The sequence below is a fragment of the Cryptotermes secundus genome, unplaced genomic scaffold (genome assembly GCF_002891405.2).
Source record: "Cryptotermes secundus unplaced genomic scaffold, Csec_1.0 scaffold483, whole genome shotgun sequence".
NCBI lineage: Eukaryota > Metazoa > Arthropoda > Insecta > Blattodea > Kalotermitidae > Cryptotermes > Cryptotermes secundus.
This window is the reverse complement of record NW_019744115.1, coordinates 332,511-357,571: the sequence shown is the minus strand read 5'-3', so window position 1 is coordinate 357,571 and position 25,061 is coordinate 332,511. Positions and strand designations below refer to the sequence as shown.

Below are 25,061 nucleotides of genomic sequence, written 5' to 3'. Positions count from 1 at the left end.
ATATATGGCATGGACGTCTCTCCGCGTTTCTTTTGTGTTTATGTTGTCCTGTGTAGGTAGCAGCTTTGCGATGCGGCTGATCCCCCGTCCAAGGAGTCCTACCGAATGTCTGTAGAGAAAAATAGTACCAGGTTAACTGCGATGGGAATAGGCCAGAAGGCCTAATACGAAAGGTAGTAGTAGAAGATGAAGAAGAAGAAACGAAGATCCCTTGATCGAATCCCGAAGCTGATCGCCAGAGGCCATAAACTTGTTTATGGCCTGCATAAGCTAAGAGCAAGAGTGTTGGGCGCAAAAGCTACAAAAGAAACTAAATGAAAAGAAATTTACGTAACCCACAGCTCGATGAGAAGCGACCTACGCCACTGATTACGGACAGATATAGGCCTTATGCATTTCAGAGAACAGTTTTTTTTTTTTAACTCCAATAATTATACAATCTATCCATTAAGTGTGGATAATAAGTACATTTTGTGGTTTACATATAGAAAAAAGGAAAGAGAACTTGTCGTGGTGAGCATGTTCCAATGAACATGCTCAATACTTATTTTAACTGCTTAGTGATATGCAGTTAAGTGTTGAATTATTCGAATCTGATGGTTTAAATCTGTTGAGCCTCCTGATTTCCCCTTCGTCGTCGAGCAGTTTTTGTGCCAAGTCGTTCGGATGGGCCTGGAGTCTGATTTTATACTTTTTGCTGTTTTTTTTTAATTTCCTCTCGTACTGTTGGTACATCTAGGTCCTTGTGTAGTACCGTGTTCGGCACATACCACGGTGCGTTAACTATTATTCGTAATACTTTGCTTTGAAATCGTTCAGAGAACAGCTGATACAAGTTGTTTCACAATGCCGTTTCGACTGAATAGGCTATAATGTAGATTGAGACAGAAGAATGATCATAAATGGTGATAGCGCAGAGTCTGAGGATTTCAAGAAGGCGGTCGTGGCCCGGTTCACTATAGGCTGCAGTTAACCAATGCCAAATTCAAAGAGGCCGCCCCTGCATCATACCTACGCCAGATAAATCCATTCCAAACCCTTGCCCCTTTTCCCTTTCAAATACAGTTAAATATTATATTCCCATCTATGTCTAGGTTTCTCTTCTGAGTTTTCGGCTAGAATATTGGGTGCATTTCTCATATCCCCCATGGGTACTACATTTTCCGTCCACTGCACCATGCTTAATTTAATCAGGAACGCAATGATAGGAGCCGGGATAGCGCAGTCGGTATAGAGACTGGCTACGGGCTGGACGATCGAGGGGTCGGAGTTCGAGTCCGTTAGGGTCAAGAATGTTCACTTCTTCAATCGTCCAGACTGGCTCTGGGGTCCACCCAACCTCCTATACAATGGGTACCGGGGGCTCTTTACCGGGAGTAAAGCGGCCGAGCCGTGAAGCTGACCACTCACCTCCAACTAGTGCCGAGGTCAAGAAAATGTGGATCTATACATCCAGTCCCCCATACGTCTTCATGGCGTAGTGCAAGGGACAACATTACTATTTTTCACCTTTTACCCAGTAATGATAAAGTTTTGCCGATGACGCCACTCCTCGAAATATATCTCCTTACAAATAAAGTTACGTAGAATACGATTAAATATAGACATACAAAAATGTTTTACGGAATAAATAAGTACTAAATACTGTTAAACGTTGGCTGTGCCGGAAGTTTCAGCACCTCGGTAACAGTGTCATTCTCGTCCCTGAATGATATGGAATGCAAATTGCAGGCTGTAACTGTCATATGTTTGCTCCTCCGTTATTTATATCCTTGTTTTTTCCAGACGGCATTGAACATCGCTAACACAGTCGGTGAGGAGTACTTTACCTAGTGCGAATCGTGCTGACAAGACACTACTTTCCCACCTCCTGACACTCCGTCTATAACGAGGCCTAAGGCTATAGAAGTAGGCTGTATGTAAGTGGAGTAAAACACAACCACTCGCAAACATGTGTGCAGTGCGCTACAGCAAGATTGACTGTCGAATGGAGAAGTTCGTAGAATGCGCCAGTACGGAACTGCTGCCACTGAAGGTATGTTTTCTTTTTGTTCTACGCATATAACACTCGCTTAACTTAACTAATTAAGCACTACGCCATGGAGGCGAGTGGGGAGTGGATGCATAGATCCATATTTTCTTGACCTCGGCACTAGCTGGAGGTCAGTGGTCAGGTTCACGCCCCGGCTGCTTTGCCCCTGGGAAAGAGCCCCGGTACTCATTGGATAGGAGGTTGGGTGGACGACGTGGAGAAGAGAATATTCTTGTTCCTATCGGGATTCGAACTCCGACCCCTCGCTTGTCCAGCTCGTAGCCAGTCGCTTTACCGACTATGCTATCCGGTTGCTACTTAAACTATTTCACCACACCGCATAACAACTGTGAAATCCAAAACCTGGAACTCACATGTCTTCGAATTCAAGCATACAGTCATAATTACAAAACTTACTTAACGATTAGCGATGGCACAAAAGGAAATTCAGTTCCAAACTCTGTTTCAAAATGTGGTCACTTACAGACATCATGAAACGGCAAATGTAAAACTCGTTTTGTTTGGAGAACAGAAAACCAAAAATACATTTTAACATTTATAACCATGGCTCTAGAATTGCGACTTTATTCCAGTAGCAACTGAAGAATATCAGTTCGCCCTCAGTCTCGCAGTATGCTTCTGACAAATCTTTTTACAGGAAAAATTAAAATTTGAACCTTGAATAAATAATAAAGGTCAGGAAACAGAGTAATACAATTTAAATTCCTTTTCTGTATCTTGCACCTAACAATAAAGTATTTGTTTATCAAATATTTAATACATTAGGCCAAGACTAAAAATGTACTCGCCACTAGTCTCCATTAAGTAACCTTGGCGAGTGGGCAAGCTCATTTCTGGAGCCCTGATTATAACGATGCGTTTCTATTCAAAGCTGCCAAAATTAATTTGCTCTTCAGTTCTCATTATTGACAGTCCAATTTATGGAGTGTGACTTCCAGTAGAAAAAATGGAAAGAGGAGGAGGAGGAGTGAGAACACGCAATTATAATGAGAAGCCTCTTTTGATACGTATTATTGGCATCCCGAGTTCAAGTCAGTTTGAGACGATAATTAGGTCTTTAACACTTTTTACATTTTCATGCTCCCAGTTTCTCGAGTTAAAACTAATACTTAACATGAACTCTCTCAAAACACCTGCCACCACTGCAGTTTTTATACCACAGATACTACACAGGGCCTACTTCCTAGGTTACTCAACACTATAAGGCGTGTTTTTATTTCCACTTCCATTTGCGCTACTAGCACACACACAAAGACGTAGTAGATGACTTACCTTTTTATAATCGTCCGATGCGGTATAACCTTATCCATTATTGAAGCACACTTTGGTAATTTTCTTATGTAAAGTTTACCACGACCATTTTCAAACAATCAACACTCTTTGATTACGCAACATGATCCGCGTGCATCTGAGATATACAAAGCAAATACTGATAATCACGTGCCGCAGTAAACAAATCGCAAAAGCTGTACGCACGGAAAACTTTCATTTATCTGACGGTCGTGCTGACACACTTATTACGCACAAGACAGCAGTAGGAAAAAATTACGTATTTATTTGTTGAACTTTCACAACGGCGTTACACACTTACAAAATAAAACCGAGATGAACAGTAAATATGCCGTTTGTTTCACAATTCAAAAGGCCTCTCGTGTCAGGGCAAGAACGGCCTACTGGATGTAACCCTTCAAACACGAGCAGCATGATCACGACAACAAACTTTAGAAAAAGAGCTATCCCTGTAACAGAACACCCGAAAATATTCCTGCACCGTTACTGAATACGCAATACTGTTAAGAGCTCAAAAAGCCAACTACACCAACGAATTCAACCAGCAGGGACACGAATCGAACGAAGACTGACTTTCCCGCGTTCAGCGTGCGAAGCTTCAAATCCCCGCCGATCCATGGCGCGCCAGTCACAAGTACAATCCAAACAACAATTATTGGCCCGTCACATATATTTCTAAAACAAAAGGGAATAATTGGCGATTTGCATAAGACTTGATTTCGGATTTCAGTCATCTTCGAGGAGACCCTTTAAGTTATGCAACTGTAGGGAATTAAACAAACGACATATACAGTAATCCACTGTGACCGGCAATGGTCTTCAGGAACGTAACCCCGCGGTTGGGGAAGGATTCTAATTAAACCCAATATGCATAAACGTAAGAACAAAAATTGTTGGTCTGGTTCACTGATTGATTAATAGGTTATATTACAACTACGACAAACGATAGATGAGACAATGCAGTGACGGTTTCACATGAGATATACACAGACCGAAATCAGGCAAATTTGGTTGACTTACAGCCCCAAAAATTTGTAGAACACCCAAAGTTATGACAATCCCAGTCTCGTGAAAAGTATCTTTGAAATGAGTCACTGTATTATATTTTAATTTCAGTGAGCGTTAAAACTGTAACAGCAACAAATTGTAGCGATTTTCTGACTATCATGTTTTACTTGCACTGCATCCAAACAAAGGACCTATTTATTGTGCTGAGTCAGTACAGCAATATAAATTAACACAGAATCTACATTTTATGTGTGGTAAAAACACTTTTCTTCTGCTCTTCATGTATTCATTATGAATCCCAACCTGTATCATCTGCTCAGATGTTTTTGTAATTTTCCACATTTTATTACCAAACTTGTGTTTCAAATACTATGTGATTGCCTCCTTGATGGTTTGTGTGGTTTCGACATTCATATTATTGCATATACACTGCACCCAAGACCATTAGTTCCAAGTGTCTAAGGAAGCCTGTAGGTCTGTCACATTCTGAGGAATATGTCAACAAAATAGGCATGAATTTGGTAATTTAAGACAGTACATAAACAGAAACATTGTTTTATACATCTTGTGGTGATTTAATTACATAAACTATAGTCATTAAATATGTAATTCTAGAATTGGCTGAAAATATAGCTTGTATGGGGGAGAAATCATACAAAACATTGATTCAGAAAGTTTATATATATATATATATAAGTCAACTGAAAGACAAAAGATGGGAAGTTAGCACTAAAGTGGTTCTTAGGTAGCTACATTTTGAGGCTGGAAGGTGGATGGAGCTGGCTCAGAGCCTTGTCCAATGGTATGGATTGGTAATGGGAGGGTGGGAGGAAAGGTACATTTAACATATGAGATACTTTCATGCTAGCAAGTCAATGCAGCACTCTATACAGTACAGATTTGTGTTTGGAATGTACTTGATTTGAATCATGGCTAGGTTTCACATGTTTCATCAGTCTCTCCAGACGAATGCAGGGAGAAGCTCTAATATCTTCAAATAGTTGAGGTACAAAGTTGGAACTCTCACAAAAGTAGACCACCTACAGGAAGTGGTGACCCTGCCTTATGCGAAATCCAAGTCCTATTGACCTGGCAGGAAGCATCTTCCAAGGACCTCTTCCCTGTATTATGTGATGGATGGAAAGGATTTACCCATGGCAGGCAACATGCCTAAGGGAACAAAACCCTTTATAAAAACCTTGGTCCTCTAAGATATGGGGTTTTGCAACAGGCTGGTAACCTGTAGACAACAATGATCTTAATATAGTCCTCGAGTCTTCTAAATCCTTACTTACCATCTCCAATGCAGATTCAATTACATGTGTGAAAATAAACGTAACAATTATTTGCCAAATGCAAAGGAATTTGATTAAATATGGGGTGCCCAACAAGCTATAGCAACATACTACTGTTTGAAAAGTTAAAGGTGGTTTAGCTTCTGTATATTATAATATTAAATTATTTTCACATCTACACCTATGTTGTAATAGTCTCTTCCCTTCGAGTTTTCCAACTAAAACTTTAAATGCTTTTCTCATCTCCCATATTTGTGCAATATGTCCCGACCACTTCATCTTCCTAAATGTCACACAGATTTTCTCCATCTGCCTGTTAACTCCTTTTTTATTACAAATCACTTTACTGACTGAGCAATTTGACTGAAACATAAGCTAGTAAAAATTCCAAATATGGTACAATGATAACTTTCAGGCTGAATACAATCAGTATCTTAGCAATCAGCCTGTGAGGAAGGTAGAGTACAATATAGGGAATGAACAAAAGCAGAGATGTAAAAATTGGGGGGTTATGTTGTTTTAAGCTCATACTTATGAGATTTACATGAACAGGGACCGCCAGCTGAATCCTGCACATCCTGTCAAATAAATCTGTGGCGGGAAGTAAATAAAACTGTCACTCTACTGAACATTATATTGACACAGTTTTACTCAAGCGATTCATGTCCATTCCAGGTTCCCTGTCTGTGCACATACATGCATTCAGGAAGTCACATCTATCTGTCTACGTACTTCATCTCTGAAACTACGCAATTGTCTTGATACATTCAACCCTGCTCAGTCTACATTATATCTGCCAGGCAAATTTAAATTAGGTTCATATCGGTCCAATATGGGATTTTGAGTCCTCACAGCGGTATCAAATTAAAGTCTTCCAGGATATGACGCTCGTTACGTAGTTTGGTAGATGGGTACCACCAGTTCAAAGCAGCAGGTTACTCTTCTACCCTGAAGATGGTGGTAACATGTTCCTCCAAAACATTGGCACCCAACCACAAAAATACATGGTGTCACGCTTCAAGGACCATAATACTGGTTGCACGAAACTCAAATCAAGCTCTTAAATTCCTCAAAAACATTTCAACACATGAAAATGCATGGTACATGATCCAACATATAGGTATCTTTAAAATGTATCCCACAACTGTTACTTGTAATCTCTTCTTGATACCATATATATTTAAGAGAATAAGAGGAAAATAGTTCTTATTCTATGATATGTGCTTTATGACTAGTTTTGTAATGATACATTCATAACTGAAATAAATGGACATCTTATATATGAATGAATGAATGAATGAATGAATGAATGAATGTATAAGGGGTGGGCCTTCTTGGCCTTTGCACCACGACCACAGTGATCTATTGTGCCTCCCCTTCTGATTATCCCCTCAACAATCCTGCGCTTCGAATGAAGCGTAGGATTTTGTACGTGGGGACGTCAAAATGGTCACTTGGTTCCATGAAATATTGACCCAAGTGACACACTCTTAAATAAGCTAAGGCCTCACATTCGCACAGGATACGTGTGGCTGATTCATTTTCTTCTTGACACCTCTCACAAGTGGGACTATCACTTAGTCCCAGTTCGAAGAGGTGTCCTTTAAGGTGACAGTGTCCTGTAAGTAGTCCCACCACCCACTGTAGCTGGTTCCTGTTTGACTTCAACAGTTCTTTCGCTCTTTTAGTAGAGGGTCCTCGTATGAGTCCCTTTGCTTGCCTGAGTCCAGTCAAAGATCCCCAGCATTTCTTGTGATTCATATTTGTCCAGTTCAATTGCCTTTCTGGTGACTCCTATAGAGATGCCACAGGCTGGTTCAGGTCCTATGAACAGATGTTCAGCTCCAGTCTTGGCCAATTGGTCTGCTATTTCGTTTCCAGCAATACCCTCATGCCCCGGCACCCATATCAGTTGTACCCTGCTATGTTTGGCCAGTTCCATGAGAGTTTGGTGGCAATCCCAGACCAATTCTGAGTTGATCTGGTGTTTGTCAAGCGCTTTAAGTGCAGCTTGGCTGTCAGATAGAATGTAGACGTTCCTATTTCTGTAGTTCCTATCTAGATTCTCCATAATACATGCCTTAATGGCATATACTTCTGCCTGGAATACTGTCATGTACTGCTCAAGGCTGAAACTAGGTTTTTGCCTCATGCCATTGCAGAACACACCAGCTCCATTGCCCTTATTTATCTTGGAACCATCTGTATACCAGAGCAGTCCCCCTTTTCTATCGGGACAAAACCCATCTTCCCATTCACTCCTGTCAGGCAATCTGACTGTGAAGGGTTTTTCATATACATGTCTCAGTATAATTTTGTCAGAGCCATTTTGTAATGTGGTTTTTTTTTATGTCCTGAGTTATGTATGCATGGGCGAAACCATCGAATCTAGGTTTCCATTGATCACTGCACTGGGGATGGTAGATTCCTGCCCTGGCCTCTGCCTCCAACTGTAGATGCAGTGGGGGGAGTCCAAGGAGTGTCTCCAGTGCAGCTGTTGGAGATGTTTGAATTGCTCCTGTGATACCCAAACAAGCCAACCTTTGCAATTTGCTGAGTTCTGCCTTGCTTGTCTTGAGTTTAACTCTGGGCCACCATACTGTGGCACCGTATGTAATTATGGGTCTTACAACCGCAGTATATATCCAGTGCACAACGGGCAGCTGCAGTCCCCAAGTTTTACCAAACATGCTTCTGCATGTCCAAAAAGCCTTATAGGCTTTATTGATGACCGTGACCAGCTGCTTTTTCCATATCAGTTCCTTGTCTAATTCTAGACCAAGGTACTTGACATCACTGGAGAGGTGGATCGTCTTATTGAAGAGGGTCGGTTCCTTAAGGCCCTTTATATTTCTCTTCCCAGTAAACGGTATAATTACTGTCTTATTAGGATTGATGGAAAGGCTGGTTCTTTCACACCATCGTTGGAACATGTACAGAGCTGTTTGAAGACGCTCTGATACTGTCGAAAGGAGATATCAGGACTAAGAAAGTATGTAAAACAGCAAAGGACATCTTTCCATTTTTTAATTATAAAATACAAAAAGAGGGTATGATTTGGTTCATTCTGGTCCATCACACTAGCAATATTATAAAAGGTTATCAACTCCATCCAGTGTGATTGATAAATGTCCTTCTGAATATGGTCTCTCAGACTGAAACATGTCAAGATTACAATAAAAGATTACAAAGGAGAGAAAAACATTGATCAATCATACTGGACGGAGTTGATGACCTTTTATAACATGAATAGGGTGCCTAGTAAATGGGACACATCAGGGATGTAAGATATGGGGACATAAGTGGACTGATGAATAAATAGGTTTTTTTTTTGTTGTTATTTAATAATTTTGAAAGTAAGGGTGACTGTGAATGATGTATCGCAAAGGACTCCTGATATAACCCGGACAATAAAATAAATTTTCACTGCTTTGAATATCTCACATGTCACCTGATTGACAAACAAAAGAAAATGTTACAGTTCAGTACCGTGAGGGACGAGTTTGAGGCTTGAAAGTCCATGGTACAACATTCTCAAAATTGTCAAATAATATATATTTAATGAATACAGTTGTTACAGCATGTTTGGAAAACTGCAAAGAACTATTGTATACACACACCCAGTCTTATATAAGTTATCTACAATGCTCTATAGCAAAACCAACAGTCATTAATTGGTCACATAACTTTTCACAAAAAGTCATGACTTCTAATTAACATTAGTGGTGCCAACCTGCTGTTCACTGTAATCTACAGGCACTCTCTTTGTACTACATTCACAATATTATTGTTCATCAATGCTTGAAATGCAAAAGGTAAGAACAGGCACATTTCATATAAAGTCCTTCTACTATTTGGCTATCATCTTGAAAACAAAAAGACCCATTAAAAAGTGTATCTAAGAAAAAACAGAATTTACAAATTCTATCTAAAACATACTTCAACCTGTACAACACTGCAATATATTTAAAACACAAAAATAGGCCCTGATATAAGGAATATATCAAATTTGGTATCAAAATCCGATTTCGTTGAGAATTGTAAACCTACAACTTTGTCAAAATAGATTTAATCAGAACAGAATTATTATATGTATGTAGACAAACACATGTAGAAGAGATATTAGGCACTTATGTGTTGTTATGAAATGTGCCTATGAAAGTAATAACAGTGTCTTTTCTTAGGTACCAATAGCTGTATAATGACTTAACCATACAAACAGCATTTATATCGTCTCACCATTCACTGGCCAGTAAACAACCATTTTTGTTCACGTGAAATATATACATAAAGCTATAAGCAAGCATTTCACTAACATGTACTACTAAAAGAAATACACAAGGTAAGGTAGTGCTGACCCTGTGCTTAATTAAGCACCACACAATGAAAACAGATGGGGGAGTGGAAGCATAGCTCCATGTATCCTAAATCTTGGCAAAAGATGAAGTTCAGTGATCAGCTTTGTGCCCCAGAGCCTGCCTGGAAGCTGTGAAGAAGAGAAATACCTCCTGCCCACTGGGAATCACACTTGGATTCTGTGGCTCTCCCACCCATAGCCCATCACCATACCGACTGAGCTATCCTGGTTCCTGTTAAAGAAATACATAATTAATAAAAATGAAGTACATATGATTCTGAATGATCTAATTATCCTACAACTGCTGTAATAGTCTCAACACAAAAGACACAACTATAAAACATTGTTTTCCAATTTGTAAGCAACTTAGTTTCCAAGATGACACACAGAGTTGCTTCTAACTGGATCCAGACAGTTCCTGGAAGATGGACTGACCATGAAAGCGTTCAACCATGGCCCCCTAGATCTCCAGATCTGATTCCTATGGGGCCTTTTCTTTATTTTCCACATGATTATGTTAAAATTCATGTCTATATTCCATTCTTAACAACTGGGCCTGAGAGCCTTGAACTCTGAAGCAGTCATATAGTAAGTACTGAAAAAGAAACCATGCAAACCTTCTGGAACAATTCCTATATCATCTGGATGCTGTCAGAATTACCAGTCAAATTAATAATGAGTATCTATGAAGTTAAACGTTATTTGTTACATTTGTTCATTCACTTCATCAATCATTTGATCATATTATATTTTACTTGAGCCAACACGGAACCTAATGAATAAAAACTGTTACAATATAGAATAAGAGCACAAGAGTTCTCCAAGAAACATACTGCATCTTTAACACAAAAAAGTATACCTCTTTTATACTTCTTTTAACATAATGTTAGGCAAACCCTGTGGTAACCTACATAACATGGAGGCATAAAGTAGGCATGGAGTGGTAACTTCATGCATTATTAAACCCCACACTAAATTGAGGTGATCGAAAAGAATGCTGATTGGTCAAGGACCAATTTGAATGCAGTGGTTCCAATGCCCTTCCCAGAAATTAAACCTTGGTAATTTTGTCTAGAAGTTGTATGTATATTAAAGACATATTAATGAGAGTCATCTTAGGATGATGCTATTACTGTCCCCATATTATAAGTTCATAAGATGTCATACTGGAATCATTGATGATATATAATTAATAATGAGTAAACAGGATTAGATTCATGCACCCCAGGCATTTCACATGACAGACAGGCAAATACTAGTCTCTATCTCTGAGGAGATCCAGAGTGTAGGACTAGAATTGAAAAAATTTCCAATGAAGTCATTTTTGCAAAGAATATAACTGGTAACACATTCAGAGTCTGTGGTTTGCACTGAAACACAAGGACAATTCAATACTGATACCACATTTGGTTATTTCAGTGTGTGGTAAGGAAGAGTGTTAAGAGCTCTTATTGTAAAATGGTACAAAACTGTGTTCACACCTTACAGGTATCCTGATTCTTTCCTTCTCTCTCTCTAAACTTTCACTCTTCTTCAGAAATTTCCATTATTGAAAACTGCTTCAATTTGGGCTATCAAATTAAATTTAGTGTAAAATGCTTCTACTATTAAGTTCCTAAACCTATACAATCCAACAATACCTATACAACGCACACAGCCACAAATGGACACAACACAAGGCACAGTATACACAAAATATAGGAAGAACAACTCCCATAGCAGAAGAATGATATAATACGCGAGTTTGAAATACGACGTGTATGATGATAAATCTTAACAAATTTTAATATATAAATTTTATTATAGTACATGACGAACATACATTTTAAATCATTTTATAAACGATACATGATGGCGAGCAGTGCAATAATTAACATAAATAACACACCAGAGGATGGCACAGTGATGCCAAAACATGTAGTGAAGTGACAAGTGAGACTGTGTGCACTAGAAGACGGTCGATACATACACATCACGTATACAATCCCACTTGCTTTCCAAAACACTAAAGATCAAGCTTAATAAAAATATAGCATGGGTGTGAAACATGGTCCCTTACTTTTAAACAAAAATATTAATTATAAGTGTTTAAAACAAAGAAACAGGAGTTGTTAATATGTATCCCATTTTTCAGGAAAAGAAGACTGAAAACTATTTTTTCAATAAGGGTGAAAGAAAATCCAAGTTCTCAGTTTTTTTTTTTTGGATACACTGACCTTTTACAGCCTACAGCCTCTACGACAGTGCCAAAGACATCTGCATTACCACTTTAGATGTGATCCAACCTCAGTTTTTATACTAATTTCTTCTTTTCCATTTTCATACTCCTGCCTCTACCAGCCCACACCTCTCCACATTCCACACCCTCATTATTATTTGTCATGGTGTGGATGATCTGTATATATTTTATAACCACTGATACATCTCCAACCCCTTTTTGATTTCCATCCTGTGTAATATTTTTAGATGTGATGCATAGACCTACAGAAAATGTGCTGAGGCCTGTTGCTAGGAATTCCATTGCAGACCACTCACTGCCATTCATGCCAATCCTTTGCTCTTCCAAAATTCTCTATCATATCTAAGAGATGATCCAGGTGTCATGTTATGGCATTTCATCGTCTCTTACCACAAGTAAGCCTTAAATTTCAAAATATCCTAATTTTAACATCTGTACTGTCATTAACAACAGAAAACTGGTTTAATGTTTAAAAATTCTGTTGAATTTCTCTTTATGATTATAAAACTGTAGGCTTAGTCAGGGACTGGCTATGGGACAGACAACCACAGACTGATTCCTGGAATGGGAAGAGGCTTCTTGCTTTGCCACTAAACTGACACTAGTTATGGGGCCCGCTTGGCCTACAGCTAAATGGATACCACATGCTATTTACACAGAGTAAAACCAACCAGAACGGCTCATCACTTACTAGTATATTATGCCAAAGCCTAGACTGCCTATCTCCATGCCCCTTATATGCCACCACAGTGTGTTTGCTTTGGAAATCAGAACACACACCATGACACTGTATTCTTTGAAATCAACATACAACACCTATATATATGAAGGATCTTACAATATCATCCTGCATTTTCCTCTAATAACACTAGTTACAATGGTTCCATCAAATATACATCAATATTAATAAAGATAGAGTTTTCACTTGATTTAAAAGATTTTAATTTTCTTAATCAGGAGTTCATGTAGGGCATAGAACGATCACAGATGTCTGTTCATCCACTAAATGAATTTGTATACACTCTAAAGTATTGTTATAAAAATGGTTACCTTGTACTTACTTCAAAGGAACCATTAGAAAGAAGCCCCCCCCCCAAAAATAACTATGAGATGAACATAACAATGTAACTGTATTGTAAAAGCTGTCAGAAAAATAATTATACAGCAAATGGAAAACATTTATCATGAAGAGGTAAGGGAGTCACACACCCACTGCTTCCATCACTATGCAACGCTCAGTAAACACCCCTCTCCATTACGTTGTGACGTCTGCAGAGACTATTGCTAGGTAATCAGTAAACACAGTGACTACACAACAGGGAAGCGAGGTGCATTTTCCACTGTCCGGCTGAGGGTTTATAAGAGAAACCAGAATGCCTGAGGAGTTCAGTGGAAGTCTAGCAGTCACCGAGTGCAGCTGCAGTCTAGCATTCGCTGGAGTTAGTTGAGCTTTAGCAGTCGGTTTCCAGCCTTCAGAGAGTTACTAGCATTCAGTATGAGTTGAAGTCCAGCACCTACAAGTTGAGTTGTATCAAGTGAATGGGAGTACAGCAGCAGAAGTAATTGTGATATTGTGAACTGTGTAAGTGTAAGAGCGAGTGTGGAATAAATTCACTAGATTCAAACCGGCATGAAGTTCTTTGTCGCATGACAAACGACCAACACGTGACAGTACATTAATACAACTATCTTGTTTCTGGACATTATCCATCATCCTACTTTTATTTAAAACACAAAGTTTCATAGACTGGGCCCAATCAACAGAGCTAGTGCCTATCTCCAGACATCTGCACCAACACAAGATAGGGTATGCAAACCAAGCACAGCAAGAATTAAGACAAACATTAAAAAACACATGAGGTCTGGCACCAAGAGTATGATCAGAATAGATGTCATCACTAGCGAGATAAATTCCCTGTATGGTACCAACATAAACATACATGTGGAGTTTTTGTGATGTTTATAATGTTTGTTTTAACGTTTGCAGATGGTTTGTGCTGTGCTTGGTTAGTATACCCTATCTTGTGTTGGTGCAGGAGTCCAGAGACAGGGATTAGTTTTATCGACTGGGCCCAACAGAGTAGGGTCCGCCTGAAGAAGAAAAACGTTGTTTTAAATAAAAACAGGACAATGCATAATATCCATAAACACAAGAGATGTAGATTGTTACTAAACTGAAATCCAGGTGAAATAACACACACTACCTATCAGAAGAAACCTGGAAGTTAAAGAAGATGGGAGGATAACATTCGTATGAATCTTATTAAGATATGTTGTTACAATAAGTGGATGGAATTGGATTGGTATTGTGTCCAATGATGAGCTTTGAAAGTAACAACACTGGGCTTTGGCTCTATACTGCAAAGAAGTTAGTTAAATAGAAAGAGCGGTCATTAAGCTGGTGAATATACATATATTTGGCTTAACAATGAATCCTTAAGATACTGGGGGATAAAAATTGACAAAGGAATGAAGAAAAAGTCTGCACTGCATCTTGCTGATCTCTGCTTGGAAGACCAGTGCTTTACTCCATATCATCACTTCTCCAATTCACTGTTGCAGATTTTAAATCTTGAATGCTACAGGACTATTCACTTCAAGAAGGCCTAAAATCAATGGTTATAATACATGAAACAATTTACCACTGAAAATAAAACATGGCAGCACCGTGTACGTCAATGTGACTCCTTGTGTTGAACAGCAGAACAATGTATACAACTGAGCAACATGCTTTTATCATATGCTTATACTGAATTATGGGATCACTCAGTGTCAAGCAGCTTTAAGAAACCATTTCTGTACTGCAGCACCATCAAAGAATGTTATCCTGAAAACTGGTGACTAAGAAACCCTGGAGACTCAGCACGAAACAGGTTGGCCTGCAATGGCCAGTAACATGGTTCAGGATGGGCAGTAGTGGCTGCTGACTTCACCTGCAAAGTCACTGCGTCATCTGTTGCAGAAGGCTGGCGAGTCTTATTCATCATGGCAAGAAGAAAAAAGAAAAAAGAAAAGAAGAAGAAAAAATGTATTCACCTGTATTGTGGCATTATTGTCCAGGAACTCCAGCCTCCTGATATTCAGTAAAGAGTGGCTCACTGCCAATGGTTTCAAATATTTGTTGTCCAAAACTCCAATATCTTGGACATGATGTGGTTCTCTGATGAAGCTCGACTTCAACTTCTGGGATATCAACTCACAGAAAAACATATGAAGTGTTGCAAATCCTCAAGCCATTCACTAGTAGTCCCTCCATCCATAGAATGAGAGGGTGTAGTGTGCTCTATGATGTGCCCAAATAACTGACCTTATTTTCTTCCACATGACCATCAACAATTATGTCCACCTCAACATTTTCCAAGAATTTCTAAATCAGCGGGATGGCCAGGAACTGACACTCAGTTAGGTCCAGAGAGAGGGACTGGGCCCAACTGAGTAGGTTTTACCTGAAGACGGAGACAGAATCCAGTCCCTGAAACACTGTCTAAGATAAAAAAGGGATGATGAATAATGTCCAGAAACATACTGTCATGTGTTGGGTATGTCACGCGACAAATAACTTAACATGGGTCTCAGATTTAGCGAATCCTTATTGGACACTCACTCTTACACACCTTACAATTATTACCACTTGCAGTATCACCTGACTTCTGGCCCAGTACTCCAATACTCATCTCAACTATCCTTGGCCATGGCTGGATCTCAACTGTCTCTGGCGGCGGTTATCCCAAGATTGTCTCGTTCTCAATACTACATGCTCTGTACATGTCGTAAGCTCTGTTTATAAAGGGGTTATGCGGACCGGATACCAGACATCATTTCTCGCGGTTCCGTTACCACTGTTCAGGCAGTCCGTTGTTACGGGGACGTTCCTTACAGATTACACTGATAACGTGTCTCGTCTCATCCATTGTTACTCAAAGACAATTCGTTGCTACAATTTGTCACTGCGGGAACTCCACAATTACCACATATTCGTTGTCATGGAAGTGTCCGTTCCTATTGTAGCAGTAATGGGCGTCACGTAACGCGTCACACTGCTCCCTTCTAAAGGTTGTTCATCCCCGAACACTCAGTTATATTCAGCAAGATGAAGCAATGTGTCACACATCTAGCCAAGCCTCGAAAAATATCAAGTTTCTCTGAAGACAGGATTATTCTGAAAGCAGTTTGGCCACCCCAGTCTTTCTAAGGGCCCAGTTAAGTAGGTGTCTTCCTTTCTCACCTGAAGACGGAAACAGATCCAGTTTCCGAAATGTCGTGTGCTCTATTATCTAGAATTCCGAACGATGGAAAAAGTCCAAAACCCCAGTAATTCTGTGTCATCCACCATCGTCAGAACCCTTTAGAATCTACTATGTGGGTTGTATAAACATTTCAGAAAACCCTGAAGTCTCCCACCTCGAGGTGAAGTGACTACCCACTGACTCCTACTGATATTTACAGAAAGAGCTGAGTGGCTAGTGAAGACTGAACTGTTTTAATGCATCATATGGTACCCAACAAGGTGTGGAAGAGAAAGAGAGACCTTGAAAGGGCCAATTATTTTATGGGAGGGCTAGTGGGGAAAGAAGGGGCCAAGGGGAGAATAAAAAACATTGGCAAATATAATTAAGAGATAATTAGCTGTAGGAGAAGAGGATCAAAGCATGAATGTGGACAGATGCCTCATGCAGTGCACTGAAACCTGCAAACTGTGCAAAGTTGAGGCATTCTCCCAGCCTGTGAATCAGTGCGTCTACATGTCACAATATTATATCACACTGTGTTCAAGTCACCCATTCTCTTCATTGAGGCCTATTCATGCACAAGTTGGTATGTAACAGGGCCTTGAGAAGAGTACAAACATTAAGCCAATTTAGTCAGACCAGTGAGGCTACCAATACAGACTGCAATGTGTAATTGATCTCCTTCATTAGATGGTGAACATGGCTTTTATCATTACTGTTTATACTGCCTTCAATTAAGGTCTTGCTTTATCTCCCTGACCTCTGCCTATCTGGCAAGAATGAGAGAATTCACTTCTGAAGATGGGAAAGTCTCTGTTTATTCCTTACAATGATGATAGCAGGAAGAAGGACCTACAGTTTAACATGCACTGTGACATAACACTGAGGCCCTGACATTTCCCACATTTACTGAGTATGGAAGAAGAAATGCATAACAAAAACCCAGAGTGGAACTGACCAGTCTTGAACCTGAGCCTTTTGGTGTTCTACACTAGACCACCTAGTCCCCACTTGTAGACAAATTTATGACCCATCTCTTTAACTGTTTTCTGTCTATACCACTATTGGAGTCTGAGCTCTGTATAGTTTTACTATGCAACTCTGTTAACACTTTTCAATAAATATTCTGTAACTTCAGACACCCTGTATGCAAATACTATTTATTTCTTAAACCTTCTTAACCCTCTGTTTTGATCTGATTATTCTACTAGTTCAGTAGTAACCCGTATACCTTTTCACCCAGGTTTATACATTTGGTACATATTCATGCATCTTCTCAGTAATACAAATTTACCCAGTTTGGAAATCAGGGCCAAAAGGATAGGCAGCCACATTAACAAACCTCCAAAGTCTCATGCGTACTGTGTCACTCCGAAGTGGTGGTAATCGATCTCCTACTCACAGTAGTGGATCCCACTGACAAGTTCCGCTTCTTTTTCTCATCACTTGAATCACCAGTGTCAAAACCTGAGTCATCCTGATCACCACTTCCTGGTGACATTATATGACTGTTCTTACTTTCTGCGGTGTGCTTTGTGAGAGGAAGACAGAACTGGGTACTTGACAGGTCTGGTTTGTAGACTGTGCATGGATGATGATTGACTGTCTCCAATATGCAGTTCATAAGGCTGTCAAAGAAGTTTGGGTAGCCATCATAACCTGAGAAGTAAGGGCATGCTGTTAAAATGCAACCTAGCTCCTGACTGACTAATGAGTATGAGTAAAATACAAAATGTTCTAAACTGAATCTCTTGCAGCCACATACTGAATAATCATGCCCTGTCCCCTATGCTGGTGAGATCTATCTGTATGGCAAGTACATTTCAGTCTGTCAGTCTGAGCCATAGCTGCCGTCAGTAGCTAATCAGTTTGAAACAGGGTGTTACATCTTCCCATATACATTTTTATTTTCACATACAGTTTCTGATGCATTCTTCTAATGCACCTACTGTCCTACACACTGTTGAATACATTTACGTATATTTGTTATTTTGTTAACGCTCTCTTCCTATCTCTGCTTGGTAAAGTAGTGATACTCTTAGCCTACCGTTGTCTTAATTAGATTGAAATTATTATGCTCTGTGTGCAGGTAAATGGCATTTTATTCTCTAGTAAGTAGTAGAGGCACCCTGACTACATGGGGAGTATAACACCAACAATGGTCCAGAGATGACTAGCTTTGCAGTCCTTCTTGTTAACTTGGTAGTAACTGTGTATGAAGGCAGTGTGAAAGCTTCAATTCTATATGAGCTTACATCTCTCAATACAAATAAAACTGATATATCACATTAAATACAGATCTGATTAAGATCTACAACTTTTATTTGGAACATTTTTCACTGCACAGTATTTCATCCTTTGACTGTCAAGCCTCACCACAGAATTACCTCCTAGAAATGCCAAGGCTGTTTGGAGGCAAATGCTGTTGTGTGCAAAAACCCATAATACTTCCACAGATTACCTTTAAATGATCACAGATTTATACAGCATGAAAATCTGCTCTTTCCTCCAAACATTGGTACCTAGCACTTGATACCACCTACTGAGATGAATGTGATTGACATTGAGTCAGTCTCTTTGGTTCTTGCAATTTTAACCAAGTACAGTAAGTCAATCCAATGGGCTCATGGCATACAACAGGTTAAAGACATGAAACCAGACATAATTTCTCACTACTATATATGTGGTGCAATCCAAAAGTCCCTGAAATATATTAATAAAAACTATTATGTCTTATCGGGATCTTATTCTGCACCATCACCTTCACAGTAGTCCCCTTGGGAGCGCATATACTGATCCAAGCATTTCTGCCACTTTTGAAGTACATCCTGGTAGTCTATCTTTGTTAGTGTGTTTAGTACTGTCTGCATTTCCACTTGAATTTCCTCAACTGTATCAAATCTTTGCCCCTTCAACTTGATTATCATCTTGGGGAAGAGAAAGAAGTTGCATGGAGCTAAGTCTGGTGAGTACGGTGCGTGGGGAACAACTGCCATCTTGTTCTTAGCAAAAAATTCCTGCACAATGTAAGCCGTATGTGGTCGTACGTTGTCATGGTGGAGTACCCAGTCATTCGTGCGCCACTTCTCTGGACGTTTTCTCCTCATGTCCTCCCTCAAACGCCTTAGAACATCGCAATAGAACTCTTTACTGACTGTCTGACCAGGAGGGAAGAATTCCGTAAGTATAGATAAAACAGATCAACATGGACTTAATGTTGCTCTTGACTTGTCAAGCTTTTTTTTTGGGGGGGGGCAAGGTGAAGAAGGGCTCTTCCATTGCAACGATTGCTGCTTACTTTCAGGGTCGTAGCCATAAACACAACTTTCTTCACCAGTGACAACCTTCGAAAGAAAGTTCGGATCCTCTTGAAGCTGTTGTTGAAGTTCCCTGCAGACTTCCAAGTGATGCTGCTTCTGTTCATTTTGCAGCAGTTTTCGCCGCAACCCTCCTCATGTTCAGTTCCTCTGACAAAATTTGTTGACATGTGCCATAACTTAGACCCAAGGTGTTACAGAGGTCTTGGATGGTCAGTCTACGATCTTGCAGAATCAGATCCCTAACTTTCGTGACATTTTCTGGTGTGGTGCCCGTTGATAGCCGTCCTGAACGATCGTCATCATCAGTCAATGTTCGGCCATTTTTGTGTCTGGCCTAAACTGTTGTCACCAAAAGCTTGCTTCAACATTTGGTGCATTTCTGCAGCAGTTTTCCCAAGTTTAAAACAAAACTTTATACAGACACACTGCTCTCTCAGGTCAGCCATCGCAAAACTGCAAACTCACGGGAACACAACAATGGAAATATGTTCACCAACAATAAACCCAACAACTCAACTTGATGCCGCTTGCCACACTGATGCAAGAAGGGTGTGTGGGGAGACACAGTGGTATGTCGATGTACTCATAATCATTCGTGTGCAAAATTCAAATTTTGGGAACTTTTCGATTGCACCATGTAGATTCCATCAAACACAACTTTGTACAACTGTACTAAATGCATGTGCTTTCTTTACTGTGACATGCTGTTGCCTGTCTGGCTATCATCAGGCTTTATGACTGGGCAGTAACATAGCTTTATGCACAAAAATAAAATTCAGGAGTTACTGTGAAAAAAGGACTATAACTGAGCAAAAAGCAAATAAAGACAGCACAGAAATCATTGTGGTAAAATGTAAGACAGTGACAAAATGAAGATCTGCCAAAGTTCAATTGCCCTCTTTTTCTTGGGTCATTTAAAATGCCAGGTGTACTACAAAATCTATGTAACATCTTTTGGGAACAAAAAGTTGAACTGGGAAGGGCATAAAACAATGCACTCACAAAGGAGTGCTAACCAGTATTCCACAATATTCTGTAAGGAAAACAACAAGGATAATGATGATGATATGAGGTTCAGTACATGCTTAAAAATATGATCATCATGCATCACCTGGATATGCATTGATATCTATGATGCCATATCGCCCGCTGCCATTTTCAATAATCACATCAATTCCCAATAATGACATTCCAAGCTCCTTCCTTAATGTGCAGACAATTCGTTGTAGTTTTGCAGGATCAGGGCGAGAAGGCAATATCATCTTGTCACTCGGATCCAGAATACTTAGACTGGATGTAGAATCTGCTTTGGAAACATCATGACTATCAAAGAAGATTGTCTCACGGTCTGAAACAGGGAACAAATATGTCATACATTAATGCATTATCATCATCAGTAGCAGCAACACAGCCCTTTCCAAGACAGCCTTCCTTAGAAGATTCTGCCAGGCTTGTCTATTCTGTCATGAATTAGACCATCTGGTTGTAACTTCTTTGGATTTTGCAACAGTAATTTTTTTACACAGCATGGTCAGCCTTGAGTACGACTCCCTACCTGGAGGACCAAGTATCTGTATTTATCTCCCCCAGTGATAAGGTGGCCCAGTTATAACCCCAGGCACCAGGTTCCCTTTAAGAAACAAGAGAAGCATGAAATATAATTTACAGCAGAAAGAATGCACAAAAGTGGAACCTGGAATAATATTCAACCTACCTAGTGTCCAGAAACTAATTCCTACTTTTAATTTAACACAAAGTTGGACAGTTTATATGTGGTCTGAGCATTATCATCATACTGTCCCCCCCAGCCTGGCCAAATTTTCCTTTGTCTCATGTAAAATATCCATTGCACTACAGCAGTAAAGTCGGTCTACTATTTCAAGAAGGGTTCATCATTTTCAGTTGAAAATGTGGGCAATAAATCTTCATTACAAAGTTACCACATTCTATTTTCAAAATATTTCTGGTACTCATATGCCAGACATAAATTCAAACATTCTGGTTAATGCTTTTCTCACCAGCAGGCATGGAGTACATATGGGGGATGCTGACAATGATCACATATTATGTACAAATACAGTATTATTAATTTATATTAATATACTGTTTCACTTTTACTGGAGAACATTTTATAATTCTGTTTCAGAAATAATACTTCTCTAATACGTTTCACTTCATTTTGAAGTACTAATCCATTATTATGTTTCAGCATTGTGTCTGCTAAAGGTACACCAATTTCTGAAAACCCATAAATTCTGCCACAAAGTTCTTCTTCTGACAGTTTCAACATAGTAAATACTCCATTCTTTGACTACAACTCCAGAAGACACATGACTTCTTAATGGTCTCCAAGCAATGTCATCATTACTGGCAATTATTCATTGACTGCAGATACTCTTTTCAATTGCTCTCAGTCACACTGAGTTCATTTGTCCTTCTGCTCAGTCATTACTAAAGAATGATAACAGCAACAACAACAATCAGCCACATCAAACAAGTTCTTTCCTCATCCTATAACATACATGGCTATGCCACAGCTAAGGCAGTTAATCAAGGCTTCCTATTGTCATGGGCAGGTTTGATCCAGTCAGGTTATATGGAATTTGTGGTGAATGAAGTGGCACTGGAGCACATTTTATCCAAGTACTTTGGTTTCCCCTGCTAATCCTCTTTCCACCAACTGCTCCACATTCATTAATCATCCTATCATCGATGCTGTATAGCACTGTTACTGATAACATAGTTATACAGAGTGAATCGTATAGAACCGGCCCAACGAATCTGCTAATAATTCCACAGGTGAGACATATAACTGCTCACAATCACGACATAATAATCCGTGGACCGTGCTGAGTCAAATGGTGTGCGCATGATGTGGCAAGTGGCAGCCCTTATGCTGCAAGGTCAAGGACAATCCTGAAAAGTGTCTGCAGTGTGCAGGTGACAATCATGGAGTACGCTATTGAACAGCGAGTGTTTCTCATGCGCACATACTGGGTGACAGGCTCAATTGTGAACACACAATTGGAATTCAGGAGGAAGTTTGGAGTTCGCAAGAAGCCAGCAAAATCGACTATACAGTCATTGGCTCAGAAACTGGAAAGGACAGGGACACTTTTAAGTGAATGTGGTAAAAACCACCCAGAAATGCCAGAAGAAACGATTGCAATTGTGCAGGACAGGTTACTGCAGTCTCCCAAGAAATCATTACGATGTCTAAGCCAGGAAACCGGGTATTCTTATTGAATGTGTCAACGGGCTGCAAAGAAAGCGAATCTTCGTCCCTACAACATCACCAATGTTCAGGAATTGGGTGATGTTGATAAAGATGAACGGGTATGGTACTGTTTATGGTTTCGGGAATTCGTGCACAATAACCCCAGAATTTTGGATATCACTTGGTTTAGTGATGAAGCATGGTTCCACATATCAGGATATGTAAACACACAAAATTCCAGGATCTGGGCATCTGAAAACCCACATGAGATTGCTAAATCACCACTACACCCACAAAAACTGGGTGCGTGGTGCGCCATTTCTGGTTTACGAATCAGTGGACCGATCTTCTTCGACACGACCGTGGACAGCACCTTATACTGCCATATTTTTTACGATTTCGTGCAGCAGCTGGATGATGTGGAACTTACACAGGGTTATTTTCAGCAGGATTCGGCGACATGCCACATGTCCAACATGTCCATGGAACTGATTGAGAGCTTCTTCCCCAATCGTGTCATCTCTAAAAAGATGTGGCCCCCAAAATCCCCCGACCTTGCCAGCCCGGATTTTTTTCTCTGGGGTTTACTGAAGGACAGGGTGTATGCAAACAAACCGCGTATGTTACAGGATTTAAAGGACAACGTTTCGGCTGAAATCAGGAACATCACTGAAGAAACACTGCAGCAAGTCACGGCAAATATGCAAACGCGGGTGGAGGCGTGCCTACTTGAAAACGGCAGACACTTTCAACGCCTGCTCTGATCACGGCACACAATCCAAGATAAGATATGTGTAAATTACTTTAATATCTGTATGGTATATTTTATATTACAGCTCATTTTGTTGGGCCGGTTCTATATGAATCACCCTGTATAACTATGACTATGACTAACAATGAAGAAGAGTCGGTAGGGAAGTGGAAGGAAGTGGTCATCTCCTTAATTTTAAGGACTACTCTGGCATTTGCCTGACAGAAGTGTGGGAAGCTATTGTAACATAATGTCTAAGTTAGAAATCTTGGAGGCAGAGAAATCTTATAGACATCCACAGCTAGGTAACATCAAGCAACAGCTGACCACCAGGTAAGCACACAACCAATACCACAACAGCAATGTACATGCACAACAGATATGAAACCGTTAAGGGAGGTGTCTTGTCAGTTTGCAACAAAGCTATATACAAAGAGAGTCTATGAGCTAACAAAAGAGTGAACTCTCATGTCGAGGCAGGGTCACATATCTCAACTGTAGCCATAGTCATAGGAGGCAACAAAAGGGAACCCAGTGCTTGGGGGTATAACTGGGCCACACTGTTCCTGGGAAATATAAATACAGGAACCTGGCCTTCCATGTTGGGGAAGTCTCAAATTTGAGACAGTAAATTGTGGTCACGAGTCCCACAGGAATCAAACCCGAGAATGACTGGGCTGGCAATAGCCAGCAGCAATTGCAAACTACAGACCCATCCTCTTGTCAGAGAGGATGTTATATAAGGACTATGAAAGCAAGTGTTCAGTTGAAAAAAAAAAATTTCTGGTCATGAGTCTCAAGGGGCTTATCACCAAGATGAACTGATTGGCAGTAAACCATCAGTCGTAAAGTAACTCTGACTCTGACTAACAAGAGTCCCTGTTATCAGGGCGCGAAACCTAGCAACGTGTCTGTGATGACAGGGCCAACAACCATGAATGATATATCAGATTACAAAATTATAGTGGATACCTGTGAACTGTGTGGTCCACAACTGATAAATAAAACACACACATGGCTGTCTGGATCCAGGATGTTGGTTGCCCTGCAGATCAGGTCTCAACATGCAAACTGGTTCCTGACAACTGACTAAAAAGTCTGTAGTCATATTTTTTTTTTCATTTCTACAGTATGAGCACTTACTTCACTTTATAATTCTGATTGTTTCAGATGTAAAGGTAAAGTTGTTCCTGTGCTTAACTAATTAAGCACTATGCCATGAAGGCGTATGGTGGAATGGATGTATTGATCCACATTTTCTTGTCCTCGGCACTAGTTGGAGGTGAGTGGGCAGCTCCATGC

At 39.9% G+C, this 25,061-nt stretch overlaps 3 protein-coding genes across 7 annotated transcripts in view; 1 reads left to right on the top strand and 2 right to left on the bottom strand.

Annotated features, from left to right (window-relative positions):
* The window catches only part of LOC111874482 (apoptosis-stimulating of p53 protein 1-like), a 248,013-nt gene extending 244,032 nt beyond the window's left edge, over positions 1–3,981 (bottom strand). Inside the window, exon 1 of the mRNA XM_023870023.2 lies at positions 3,326–3,981. The gene's annotated coding sequence lies outside the window, so the exon portion shown is untranslated. The remainder of the gene's footprint in view (positions 1–3,325) is intronic.
* The window catches only part of LOC111874477 (protein FAM177A1), a 47,535-nt gene continuing 24,295 nt past the window's right edge, over positions 1,822–25,061 (top strand). Inside the window, exon 1 of the mRNA XM_023870010.2 lies at positions 1,822–2,035. Within this exon, the coding sequence (XP_023725778.1) occupies positions 1,952–2,035 (84 nt within the window). The 5' untranslated portion in view covers positions 1,822–1,951. The remainder of the gene's footprint in view (positions 2,036–25,061) is intronic.
* LOC111874476 (inositol-tetrakisphosphate 1-kinase) overlaps positions 9,181–25,061 on the bottom strand; it is a 32,351-nt gene continuing 16,470 nt past the window's right edge. For 4 of the 5 annotated variants that reach the window (XM_023870004.2, XM_023870002.2, XM_023870003.2 and 1 more), the window contains 3 exons: positions 20,903–21,139; positions 17,814–18,130; positions 9,181–10,235 (listed from right to left, as the gene is read on the bottom strand). In XM_023870004.2, the coding sequence (XP_023725772.1) occupies positions 17,838–18,130; positions 20,903–21,139 (530 nt within the window). In that variant the 3' untranslated portion in view covers positions 9,181–10,235; positions 17,814–17,837. The remainder of the gene's footprint in view (positions 10,236–17,813; positions 18,131–20,902; positions 21,140–25,061) is intronic. The other variant, XM_023870007.2, reaches the window with a different exon arrangement.